The 13885-nt window shown below is 42.7% G+C and overlaps 1 protein-coding gene across 1 annotated transcript in view; it reads right to left on the minus strand.

Moving 5' to 3' along the window:
- LOC125440140 (microsomal triglyceride transfer protein) overlaps positions 1-7823 on the minus strand; it is a 39393-nt gene extending 31570 nt beyond the window's left edge. Inside the window, exon 1 of the mRNA XM_048509741.1 lies at positions 7692-7823. Coding sequence (XP_048365698.1) covers positions 7692-7752 — 61 coding nt within the window. The 5' untranslated portion in view covers positions 7753-7823. The remainder of the gene's footprint in view (positions 1-7691) is intronic.
- Positions 7824-13885: the final 6062 nt, after the last annotated feature.

The raw sequence follows: 13885 nt of genomic DNA on the forward strand, positions 1-13885 counted from the left end.
GGATTTATATCCCCCCTTTCTCTCCTGCAGGAGACTCAAAGGGGCTTATAATCTCCTTGCCCTTCCCCCCTCACAACAAACACCCTGTGAGGTAGGTGGGGCTGAGAGAGCTCTGAGAAGCTGTGACTAGCCCAAGGTCACCCAGCTGGCGTGTGGTGGGAGTGTACAGGCTAATCTGAATTCCCCAGATAAGCCTCCACAGCTCAGGCGGCAGAGCTGGGAATCAAATCCGGTTCCTCCAGATTAGATACACGAGCTCTTAACCTCCTACGCCACTGCTGCACATTACAATACCTTAAAACTCCAACCAGAGTGGAACAATTTAAAACTAGCCAACTCCCAAACCAACACAGAAAGGAAGGGAAAGTCAAAATGAGGCCAGTCAAGATGGATCAGACCCTGTTGCTTCACACAGTTGCTATATGACCAGCTGGTTCCCCTAAGAGCCAATGATATCAGTGCCTTGGTTGTATCTCTAGCTCCATCTCATCAGCCACCTCTCACACTGTAGCAATCCTTACTTCAGCTTTGTTCACAAATGCTTGTGAATTTTTAACAGACTCCTCACACATAACTGGAGACTGACTGAGACCCACCTCTCTCGCACTGCACACTTTCCTATTGCATCTCCACCAATCGCATTCTTCATTAATTTGTTATATAATAGATTGTACTGCACTGTCTTCAGAAGCAGAATGCACTAGTAAATTGACCACAACTCTTTCATTTAGAAATAATTAAATTTCATAATAATCTTGTTTATTTATTTATTTGTTTGTTTATTTTTCAATTTATCAATTGCCCTCCCCTGAAGGGTTCAGGGCAACGTACAACAGAGATTGATATACAAAACTTTAAACCCTCGTTATTAATTAAAATAGATACAGATCCAATAAAATAATATACAATATCAAGAGAATGTGTAACCCCCATGCTCAGAATGGGTTGACCCAGTAAGGGGTGGAGACTCAAAGCAGCAAGAGGCTGCAGACCTCATGTAGTTTGGAGGAGACAAGGCTACCAGACGTGGACCTTGATTGGTATTAGCCCTTAACACCTTGTTAAGGTAACTGCAATGTTTGGGTGCTGTGTGGTTTCCGGGCTGTATGGCCGTGTTCTAGCAGCATTCTCTCCTGACGTTTCACCTGCATCTGTGGCTGGCATCTTCAGAGGATCAGATGATCCTCTGAAGATGCCAGCCACAGATGCAGGCGAAACGTCAGGAGAGAATGCTGCTGGAACACGGCCATACAGCCCGGAAACCACACAGCACCCAAGTGATTCCGGCCGTGAAAGCCTTCGACAATACATTAACTGCAATGTTGTTGGGAACTACTGGGAAGGTAGTTGTTTAATTTTGCTATGTTGTAAATGTTGGAGTTTATTTGTTTCAGGGTTCTTTTTATGTTTGTAATGAGTGAGAGTTCTCCTGGAAACCTTCATCATGTTGAATCCTGTTCATCAAGCCCTTGGAGTCTTCAGGAGCCAACCCACTTGCAAAGAAGAATTGGACTTGGCAGTATCAGTAGACTGCAAATATAAGGCCTTGAAAATGCAACCTGAACAGGACCTTGAAGTGTGATGTTAAACGTTGATGTTATATGTTAAGAAAGTAAACCATTTTGTTTTTAAAAATTGTTGTTGCAAACTCATTCCAAGTTCTGCCCCACAGAATCCACAAGGTGAGGTTACAAATGCAGATGGTGATAAGCCCTCCCGTCCACTGGAGGCTGGGGTGATGGAATCAGCTGGCTGGCCAAAAGCCTGGCGGAAGAGGTCCGTTTTGCAGGCCCTGCAGAAACTTAATACATTCCACAAAGTCCTGGTCTCCTTAGGGAGCCTCTTCCACCAGAGGGTGGCCAGGACTGTAAAAGCCCTGGCCCCAGTTGTGGTTTGTCAAAGGCTTTAATGAAATTAACTGGCTGTTATGGGTTATGAGCAGTGCACTCTAACCAGGCTTGTTTCCCTACTCCTGCACATAAGTAGCAGACTCTTATCTGGTGAACTGGGTTCATTTCCCCACTCCTACACATAAAGCCTTCTGGGTGACCTTGGGCTAGTCACAGTTCTCTCAGAACTTTATCAGACCCACCTACCTCACAAGATGTCAGCTATGGGGAGAGGAAGGGAAAAGCTCTTTGAGTCTCCTCACAGCAGAGAAAAGTGTGGTATAAAACCAACTCTTCTTATTATGATTATTGAAATAACCCTAGTCTCAGGCAGAGGTCTTTCACATGATCCTTTAACTGGAGATTGAACCTGAAACGTTCTATATGCAAAACACACACTTTAGCACTGTGTCACAGTCAGCAGCAAAGCTCCCAGGGGACGGGGGCGGGGCGTGACGCACCGGGTGCAAGGATTTGGATCACGTGGGAAGGTGCAAAATCCCCCAGCCCCTCCCCCCTTCCCCACCCCCCCACCCCGAGCATGCCCCCCGCGCTCCCCCCCACACACTTACTTAGAGCAGGCTGGAGAACAGGCCTTCCTGTTCTGGTGGGAACTACATTTCCCATGGTCTCCTGGGAAATGTAGTTCCCACCAGAACAGGAAGGCCTGTTCTGCAGCCTGCTCAGTTTCCAAATTAAGTGTGTGGCGGGGAGTCGCAGGGGGCCCGGCGTGATTCCCCCCACACTTACTTTAGAAAACTGAGACCCTGGGAAATGTAGTTCCCACCAGGACAGGAAGGCCTGTTCTCCAGCCTGCTCGGTTTTCTAAAGTGAGGGGGAGGAGGGCACCGCCGTGGGGGGGGTGGGGGGGAGCCAGGTGCGCACCAGGCGCACTCTGGCCCAGCTACACCTCTGGTCACAGTGCCTCCCATGCTGGGGGATTTTTTGACTGAAGCTTGTTCAACAGCAGCTTCAGTAATGTAAATTGCTTTCCTTGTTTAGTATATTACCCCTTTTGATATACTATTCACAGTGCAACCATACACCTATAGGTGTCCTATTTTCTTAAATAGGGCTAGGCACGGATTTAATACATTTTCTTGATATATTGATTTAGGGTCAAGAGTAGTTCTGCAGTCAAACTATCTCTCAGGGAGGAGTGGCGGACACAGCTTGACTTGCTACTTCCAGCGCTGATGTCTGTCATTAGGACTATCTATAATTAAATCATGATATCGTATAATACAGAAAGTTATGCTGCTTGAGCTGAGACAGCTGTCAGGGCCTGTACCTTTTATTAGTGTAGTTGGCATGCACAGCATGCACAGCTCTAACTACTAGCTAACTTTAAGATGATAAGTTACATTTTGCAGTGTTGCGTAACTTTAAATAAAGGAAAAATAGTTCTATGAGCAAACTATTTATTGGAAAGTACAATGTCTTTCACTAAAATCACAGTCAACTGTTATCTGGTTAAAATAACACAAAATATCTACAAACAATCAAGACAAGAGGCTGTTGTGGGTTTTCCAGCCAATGTGGCCTTGGCTGGTAGGTTTTGCTCCTAATGTTTTGCCTGCATCCATCGCTGGCATCTTCAGATATCTTGATTATATTGTTGGAGGCTTTCACAGCTGTAATTAACTGACTGTTGTAGGTTTTCTGGGTTGTATGGTCTTGTAGTTTTTGTGGCTAACGTTTCACTCATATCTGATGCAGGTGAAATGTTAGAAGCCAGACCATGGCCACACAGCCCAGAAAACCCACAACAGCCAGTTGATTCCAGCCACGAAAGCCTTTGGCAATACAATCAAGACAAGATATCCTGGAGTAAGGTGAATTCTAGCCGTTCTGCAACCAACTACTTGATCATTCAGATTGAATGATAACTACTTTGTTGTATCATAGATATGTAACAGCAACCTCAGCCCTACACGCTATTTGGAAATCATTTGGAAACAACTTCCTAAGCATGCTGGAATCTAGTAGGTGTGCACAGGTATTACCCCACAACTGTACCCACCCCTTTCCAAAATGCATTAGCTTTGAGGTGCTTAATTTTCAGCAGCTGAGACTAGTCTGCATGTACTCAGTATTTGATATTTTGGGAAGCAAGGGGGCTGGATCCCTATGGACAGCTTGTAGAAAGACCTCTGGTGAAAGCATGGAGCCTCTATTTCACTTGTTAGCCATATTCATTAATTCAAACAAAATCTGCAGTAAAGAAAGCCTTGGTCACATTTGCAAATGTACCCATATATCCTATAAGGGTTAAGAGGATTCAAATACAGAAAATATACATTGTTGATTTTGTTTGCATCGGTAATACAGCTAACTTGGAACATTATGTAAATTCCAAAATGTATTTAAAACACAGCTTGTCTTTGAATCAGAACCTTGGTATCTTTCACATGTTCTTTTGGTAATTGGTTGATTTTAACTACCGTATACTTATTTAGAAGAATATCAAATTACATTCATACAAACTTGGTGAGGATAAGCATGCTTATTAATTGTACAATGCTTTCTATTTGTGAGTCTGTTCAGGTGACCTTCCCGTCTCATTTGTTTAAAGATAATTTACATTCTTCCCTCTGTCAAAGGCACAATTTTTACATATGGCCTTACAGTTGCAAAGATAATATAATTCTGTCATTACCTGAATATCATTAAATGCATATATGCTCACATTTGCATGTCCATCACACAGAAACAGCAAGAAGTATTGCCCTGAAGATCTGAGTATCACAGGTCAAACAGCATCTCAGATAATCTTTAATACAATTTTTTGCAAATGATTTCAGTAGTACAAGTCAGCACAGGTCTTTTCAGAAAATTAATCTAGACATACTGAATATATGCTGTAGAGCGTGTCTTTTATTTTATCTCTTAATCCAAAACTTGACATATTCCAGATGCCAAGGTTCCATGGCATCTAGAAAGTTCAACGAGCCACCTAATATTTTCAGCAATGATTTAATTGTAGCATCTCTTAGCAATTCTCAATGGAAGTGGGAACAGCTGGAACCAAATAGTTTTTCCAATGGTAAAAAAAGAGAGGAAAGGGATCCCCTTTGATCTCTTTGGAATCATGCGATTTGCATTGGGCAAAAGCCATGTCTAACAAAAGCTGTAATCAAGAAGGGGAGACTGAGCAAAAACTGGATCAATCCTACCCAAAGCTGTTTTAGCATTTCACATTAGAATGTTTTATTGCATGACATACACATAAATATGCACAAAGTTCTTGCTGTAACTTGTCTATATAAACTTAAATTTTACACCATTCACTGATGGTGAATGGACTCTTTTCTGAATAAGATGCTTTCTATGCTGGCTCCAATATTCAATTAAATTGAGATGTTCAAAGCAATTTTGGAATTACAAGAAATTGGGGAGAAGTTTTTGGTTGTCATGATAACATTTACAAGAAACTGTGAAGATACTAGCATTAAGCTTTGTGATAACAAAATGGGGCCATTAAGTATGAAATCCTGAAGGCTGAAAAATGGTCTGGCTCTTACATTTTTGGACAGGATTATAGAACTAAACATAATTTGTTAACGCCTGACTGGATCACAACAGTAAATAAAGCCAGCCTCACATTTCCTACACTTCTCAGATTTGTTTGTGGTTAATTTGAAATCTACTTTTAATATAACTGTATACTTCTTACACTACTAGCATGGGTTTGAATAAACAGAATTTTAGACTAACTTGCTTCTAAACAAATGTACCAAAAAGGACCATTTTTCAAAATGTATGTGACTTCACTGAAAATCTGTTTTGCTCGTAATTGCCATTTCTGCTATAACACCTCTTCCAATGTCAGTTTGTTACAGATATTTGCTACATTTGAATTACTAAACATAATTTAAAATAAGTAAGATTTCAAATGAAAGAACACTTCTGCACAAGAATGTAACAATAAAATTTTCTTTTAAAAAGGAAATAAGAGTTGCTAATGTGTCATTTAGTTTTGAAATGAGTTCATTGTGACATTCCAGTTCATTACATTTTCCTCATAACTGCTAAAGCAGTTAGCTGAGCACTCCACCATGCCACCAGCATCCAAAGTCATCCAGTTGCACTACCAGTATTTTAAACTTCTTGTAGTGGTCCACTAATAGGCCATAATACCAGTTACATTATCCCTGGGTTCATTATGAGGATTTTCAGTGAGAGATACCTTGTAAGTTCCATGCTCTAAACTCAGTTTTCAGGACCACACAGGCCCAATTCAGATCAGGACTTTCTACCTTGTGCCATTTTCCTCACCCGCAATGGACCTGGGGAGTTGCTATTTGTCCTCCTGGGGAAATATAGCTAGGTATCTGTCAGTTTCCCCAGTGGGTCAAATAGTATTTTCCTGGGGCCATTTCAGTCAGAGAGAAGGCTGAAGCCTAGGTTGCCAAAAGACCTGGAAAAGTTATTTTCCTTTAATAAACATTAAACATGTGGAAACAGACCATTGACACAGCCACACAGCCCGGAAAACCCACAACAACCAGACCATTGACACTTTTCATGACATGAAGGCAAGTAATATCACCTGGTAAATAACAGATCAATAAGCCTCTACTAAAGGGACAGGACATTTTTTTCTCCAGTTGGCAATTCCTGCTGAAACCTTATCTCCTCACATACCATGGTCCTGATCTGGATCAGACCACCCAATGCTTGGGAACCAAATTTCAAACACAGAACTCACAAAGGATGTACAATTAAAGACATTCTGGTAAACATGGTGAGAACACAAGGATAATTTGTCTGTAGTTAGACCCATGGTTTGGACATGCTCTGTTTTCCCAGATAACCACCCTTGAGGGTATATGAGACCTCCAGAGTGTCATGAAATAATTCTGCTTTCAACGCTTAAAATAAGTGGTAGAACAAAGTGCATTTCTAGGGGAATAAACAACAGCCCCTTAAACATTCCTACATGGGAGACAAAACAAGAGATAACCCAGTGAATTGCTCCTATTCAGGACATCTTCCTGACTCTGCCTGAAGATTGGTTGTATTTCCTGTTCTGTGTTTCAGTTTAAAAGTCTTGATGATTAAAGACTGTCTGTACCCATACCTTTAGTCAGATAAGTTTTTATTTTAGTCCTTTGTGTTGTGTGGCTGCTCACATCATGTTGACACAAACTGAATAGGCTGGTTTACCTCTAACCAGATCAAGGTAGCCTGGATCATCCAGGTCAGGGTGTCATTAACTCAACCTTAACACTAACCTCAATTTAAGAACTGCTATATGTCATAATTATGGAAGGGCTTCTCAGAGTTTCCACAACATGGGAAAACTGAAGGTGGTCTCAGATCTGCGCTGTTCTCTTTTGGATGTGAAAGTTCCCTGATTCAGAATGCCAACTAACTGGTGTCCCTTTCATTTATTCCAATATCACCTCCATAATTCAAACTGACATTGGCAAACTGACATAGATCCCAAAGGTAATTAAAATGAATTCCTTAGTATGGGAATAATCTCTTTAATGTCCAAGAAAATGAACTAGGTATATCCCCCACCCCAATACACACAATCTTTGCAAAAATAAAATTCTTTATAATGTTTATCATGAACAAACCTATTGCCTTACATTGGAACAAAGGTGTTGCCTAAATTGCGCAGAAGAATTCAAACACTGATTTCATCAAGGGCTGTACGAGAAGTAAGGGATGTGAATTGGAAAGATATTTTGCTTTCTCAGCCATAAAACTACTCAAACTTTCTTGGATGAAAGGTACCATTACGCTTTTTCCAAAGACAGCAACAAAAGATTAACCAAATAAATAACTTACCTTTCACAGACGCTGAGTATGTGGATATGATGCATGGGAAAAGCACCGTAAGAAGAATCATGCCTCCCTTCTTTAAGCTATAAACTATAATACTATGAAATACTGAATAGCTATTGAAAAGTGAACAGCTCAGACTGGAGTGAAGCTTGTAAAGAGGGCTTGGAATCTGTTACAATACTGTTTATCTAGATGAAGGAAGGGTCAGATTCCAAACTCCGCACTTAGGTACTAAGTTCATTACAGATCTTTTCTGTTAATTATTAAGAACCGAGGTAATCTGGGTCATTCATTGTTCCCCTAAGTTTTCACAAACTCTGACAAAAAATGTATATGCTGACTTGTGGCTCATATGCAACCTACTCCATCTAAATGAAAACTGTCGTGAAACAGTGGACAAATTACAAACTGCTTAGACAAATTTTCCTAACATGGTACCTGCAGAACTTAAAATATATTACATTTTCTTTCTTTCAATATTGTTTTTATAGAAATGTAACAGGTTGTTGTGGATTTTTCAGGCTGTGTGGCCATGGTCTGGTAGATTTTGCTCCTGATGTTTTGCCCACATCTATGGTTGGCATCTTTAGTTGGATGTTAGTACCAAAAACTACCAGACATCTTACACACAGCCTGGAAAACCCAGAACAGCTAGTTGATTCTGGCCATGAAAGCCTTCGACAATACATTAACAGACTATTCTTTACCATGTAGTATGATTTGCCTCCATGCCATGAAAAGCTTCTGCTGCCGATTTCCACACATTGAGCCTCCATTAATGGCACAGGACAGTTTTCTCCAGGGCTGCTAGCAACACCGAATCTCATTCCTGACAATTAAAAGATCTAAAGTATCAGTCCTTAGATCAAGCCTCAAAATGTCAGCAGATGAGGTGCTGGAGATTCCATTTTTAAAAAAAAGTCAAAGCCATTTTATAGTCAGGAGGGGTGGGGGACAGAGTCAGATCAAGGCTGTAGTACTGGAGGTTGGGTGGTTCACCCACCTATCTGTATGTTCCTACCAATAATTTGAGCAGAAAAACAAGGCAAAGATGCTATCAGGAATAACATAGTGGAGGAAAAGGTTAACCTCCTTTTCCACCTGCCCTATTGGCTAGGGTTGCTCACTGCATGGAATAGGCTTCTCCTTTAATACATGTTTCATGAGCTGTCATTTATCAGGTGATGATATTTATCTCAACACCATGAGAAACTTCAGCTGCCCATTTCCACACATTCAGTGTCTATTAAAGGGACAGTGTGTTTTTCTCCAGACATGCTGGCAGACTTGCTATGGATGCAATCCAATTGTTCCCCGCTTCCCCGGTGACTGCTTTAAACCTTTTAAACAATTGTGCAAGAACTTGACCATGAATCTTCTGGGTCACGGCTAACTTGACCCTTTCCAGTTAAATGTGTCAGTACTATAGTAGATCCCAGTTAAGATGGCTTTGCAGAACGTATACACAAATACAAATCAGAAAGGAGCACATGCACTCCAGAGAATAACTAGGTCAATACTTCAGGATGAACGTGCTATCTCACAACATAATGGCAAGCATTACGTTCCATTTGAATAGGGCAGCCAAATAGGTCCTTCCGGTACACCTCAACTAAGCCTCGCTGGCCAGTGTTCTAGGGTTAAAGTACCACATCCGTCATAATTTTTTCAGAGTCCAAGCCATAAAATGTTGCCATTATCACCTAATGATACAAATTATGATTCCTTTGACCGCGCTATGTGCAATAAAACATTTTTATCCTGTCGTTCACATAAAGTTGCCAACTGCCTGGAGAAAAAAAAAATTCCGTCCAGGTTCAAACCCCTCCTCCGCCATGGAAAGTTGCAAGTGATCCTGGGCCAGTCACACGTTTTCAGCCTTGACCCTGACAAATGTTTGGATGGGAGACCTCCAAGGAATACCAGGGGAGTGACATGAAGGCGAACAGTGGCAAGCCACCTCTGAACGCCTCTTGCCATGAAAACCCCACCAGGAATCACAATAAGTCAGCTGTGACTTAACAGCCCCCCCCCCCCAAATAATAATAATGGTCAGATGAAGGCTTAAATTGTATGAGGTAAACAAATCACCTGGAAAACAGAAGTCCATTAAGTCGCTGTTTGTAACCCTGACTTCACATAACGTAGAATAAATGTTTAGTTGGAGATAAATATCACCCACATATTTATTGTTTTTGTAATACTGTTGTTCAAAAAAATGTTCTGATGATCAACTGTTGCTTCCCAATGGGGGTGGTTCTCTGTGTTCATTTATTTGACAATGTTTACATTTTGCCTTTTTGCCCTTATAAGGCAGCTAACAAATTAAAACTTACACACACACGAGATTACATTCTTTTATTTATTTATTTAAAATGTATATCCCGCCCTACCAAGTATCTTCACCTTCCCCCACCCCTTTGCCAGCAGTGATCTCAGCAAGTAACACTAACCAAATGTTGGCTCCAGAAAACGACCATCCTAAGTCTCATTGCTGCTGTGGATGCAACAGCACATCTGTGCCACATGAGTTTTTCTCAGTCTTTTTGCCTCGGTCCTCTATCATCTCTCTCTCTCTCACACACACACACACACACACAAAACAAAGGGCTTTTTAAAAAATCAGTAATTGCTATTATCTGATTATCTGACAAGGGGAGAATGTCTCTCTTGATTCTCCAGGCCCTCTTTATAGTTTTCTGCACAACCACTGGTTCTGTGGGATGGCTTTTCAGCGCCAATGCAAATTATTACTCTTCCCAGAAATTATTTGATTGGGAAAGATCAGACTTGCACAATATTCTCTGTATCTAATCAGACAATACAACTGCCAATTCAAAAGCCAGGATGAACTTTGGAATAACTATACTGTACAGTGTACATTGACTAGTATAGAAAAGGGAAACCAAGATGATTAAGGAGTTGAAGCAATTTTCCTATGAAGGACTTTTCAGCCTAGAAACAAAGTGGCTAAAGAGTGGACAAAACAGAGGTTTACAAATTACACATTAAGTGGAGAAACTGAAAAAGAGAGAGAGCTACTTGTCCCTCTCCCATAACACTAGAAAGACCCCTGTCGTGTGGAGTGGTAAACTGCGGTACTACCGTCAACGTTCTGTTCACGAACTGAGTTCAATTCCAGCAGAAGTGGATTTAGGTAGCCAGCTCAGAGTTGACTCAGCCTTCCATCCTTCTGTTGGTAAAAGGAGTACCCAGCTTGCTGGGGGTAAAGTGTAGATGACTTGGGAAGGCAGTGGCAAGACACCCTGCAAACACAGTCTGCCTAGTAAACATCACGATGTGACAGCACCCCATGAATCAGTAATGGTCTGGTGCTTGCACAGGGGATTACCTTTACCTTTTACCATAATACTAGAAGGCAGGAACACCAAACAAAATAAATTGGCAAAAGGTTCAAGACAGACAAAAGGAAATATTTCTTCAAAAAACAAAATGCTTAATTTTGGAGTTCACTGTCAGTGAATGGCCATGAGCACAGACAGAAAATTAGGTTAGACTGATTTATGGAGGATAAGCTACTAGCCAGGCTGGGCAAAGTATGCAGGTTATCACTGACCTATTACTGAAAGCCTTTCCTAGTTGTCTGTTCTGTCCTCTACACCCCCTTCCAACTCCATGCACAGGGAATTCACAGTACCGTCCAGCATCCAGGACCCATTGAAACCCTTCCCAATGTACCCCCAATCTGCCCATCCTTCATCTGAGCCCAGTGATGTAGGTATAGATTTCTTATGGGAGGGGTTTCGGGGGAAAGGCCACGCCCCACCTGCCCCTGGGGGGCCCTGCTCCTGGCCTCAGAGTCAAAAAAACCAGAGTCCATACACTTTATTGGGGGGTGGGGGCTGAACAGGCACCGGAGCATGGAATCTCTGTTCTCTTGAGGGAAATAGGCATCATTCTTCTGGTGTGGCTTTTCACTGGGGAGGACCAACAGAGTCAGCAGTATGCATACCCTAAATGCTTTCAAAAGTTGGGATTGTTATACAAGAAAGCTTCTGTGTGAAATAGAGGGTCTTTGGTCCAGGCCAGAGATGACACCTGCAGCAAACTATAAAACATAAACGAGGATTGCCAATGGGGTCTTAACACAGTCCAGTTGGCAGCCTTTGGTGGGGGAGGTCTGTGCATCGTTGCCACAAACCTCCACTTCCCCGGCTTCAGACTCACAGCAACCAGTGTTCCATCACCCATCTGCAGCACAGGAATAGGTCCAGGGAGCACAGGTCAAGAGTCCTGCCCCCATGCTCTCCGTCTATTGGGGGTGTCTGGCTGCAAGAGCAGAGAGAACTGTGCACAGCCAAGCATTTGACAACACAATCACCCTCTGGGGATGTGTGCCCCAGCCCTGATGCATCACACACCCTTGTGTTCAGGGGCTATGGTGCATGAAGGCGCTTTTGTTCTTTTGTTCTGCAAGATGCTAGGCACGAGTGTGAAAGCTGCCATGTCTGGGGTGGTTCCCATCCACGGGGGTGAGGGGAGGAGGTTGGGGGAGTAGTCCCTGTCTTACCTGTCAGTGTGCATCCACCCACTGAGTCCTGGCTGAGAAGTACCTGTAAAGATCATGAACTGGGAGAGTTCAGCCACAGAGTGTCTGTGCTTTGCTTTCCCAGTGGTGTTGATGTCAAAGGCTAGCCCTGTGGCACTAACAGCTCTCTCTATGCTTCTCCTGCCACCTAAGTGCCAGGCCACTCACTCTAAGCCTACACAGTATCTCATGCTGAGCACCCTACTTTCTGAAGTGTGGAGCTTCCTAGTTGGGGTTTTTAGATGTCTGAGGTGGGGGATTTGTTCCAGACAGATGCACAGTCTGCACTGGGGAACTACTTGGTTGGTTGGTCCTATGGACCATACCTATTGAGTTGCATTGGTGGTGGAGGGAGGGAGCATTTTAAAAAACGTATGTATTAGATTTGAGTCCACAATCACCTCACTTATTGCACTACTTAAGATATTGTACAGCTTACTGTTCAGCGCGGTCCTATAATGTTGCTTTTACGTACTGCAGACCAGTACTGCACATACTGGGCATCATTACATATTTTCTGCAATTTATTTATTTATTGGATTTATATCCCGCCCAATCCCCGAAGGGCTCTGGGTGGGTTACAACAAGCTTAGATCATTAAAATATAGCACTCAGCTCAAACTGGCTGAACACATCATTAACAACCAGCAACCCATGCTGGAAAATGATGCTCTTCTCAGTCAATGGGAGGCAAACCTTTTCTTGCCCAAAGTAAGTCTCCAACCAGGGCCTGCAACAAACCAAGATCTGTCCTCATATACACTCATTCACTTGTTCCTTTACCAATGTTATACATGCCCTCCAATTCCAGCAGTGCCCTTCCACTCGAACACTGCACATATAGCTCAGTCTCTCCTGTCTGCTCGATCTCCCAGGCTTCAGCTGTCCCTTCCCGACTGACAGCTCCCACTTTTTATCCAGTCTTCGCTGAGTTCTTCAATTTTATTTTTTTTGTTTCACATCTCCCGCCTGCTGCAAACTCCGCTCCTCTCACCTGCTCTCAATCTGCCGTTTATTACCAACCGCTTTCTCTTGTATAGTTCCATTATTTCAGTCTTTATCTTGCTGATTTTTTTTATTTATAAGAGAGTATAGGGGGTTTCCACTCTCCTAGGTTTAAGTTTAAGGGTTGTGAGTTGAGTTGGAATCGGAGCTGCTGAGAGTGCAACTGGTCTCATAGAGGCTTAGATGGAATAACTCCTAAAATGCCGCCTTTTTTCACCTTCACTCAACTGAATTCTTCGTGCACCCTTTCCTGAAACAGGGGCTCTGCCAAAGGTACTTCACCCTCAAATGAAGCTGTTGAATTGATCTGAAATTAATTCTGAAATTAACCAGAATGAGGATCTTTGACTCAGTCCGCCCATTTATTTCTCTCTCATACACTCAACCCTTCCCCCCCCCCCCCCCCGCCTTCCCGGTGCCGCCTATTGGAAATGTAAATCTTTCCCGGGCCTGTCTGGGTTTACAGAGCGCCTCATCACTGGCGCAGCCTTTCCTATTCCGTACCCCAGCCCAGCCGCGCCGTTATGCGGCTGCGTTTCAAACGTCTTACTTCAGCGACCGTCGACGTGAAATCCTCAGAATTCCCCTCCCAGGCCATGTGTCTTCCTTAAATGGAAGAGTTACGTCATTAGAATGCGTCGCT

The sequence above is a fragment of the Sphaerodactylus townsendi genome, linkage group LG10 (genome assembly GCF_021028975.2).
Source record: "Sphaerodactylus townsendi isolate TG3544 linkage group LG10, MPM_Stown_v2.3, whole genome shotgun sequence".
Lineage (NCBI taxonomy): Eukaryota > Metazoa > Chordata > Lepidosauria > Squamata > Sphaerodactylidae > Sphaerodactylus > Sphaerodactylus townsendi.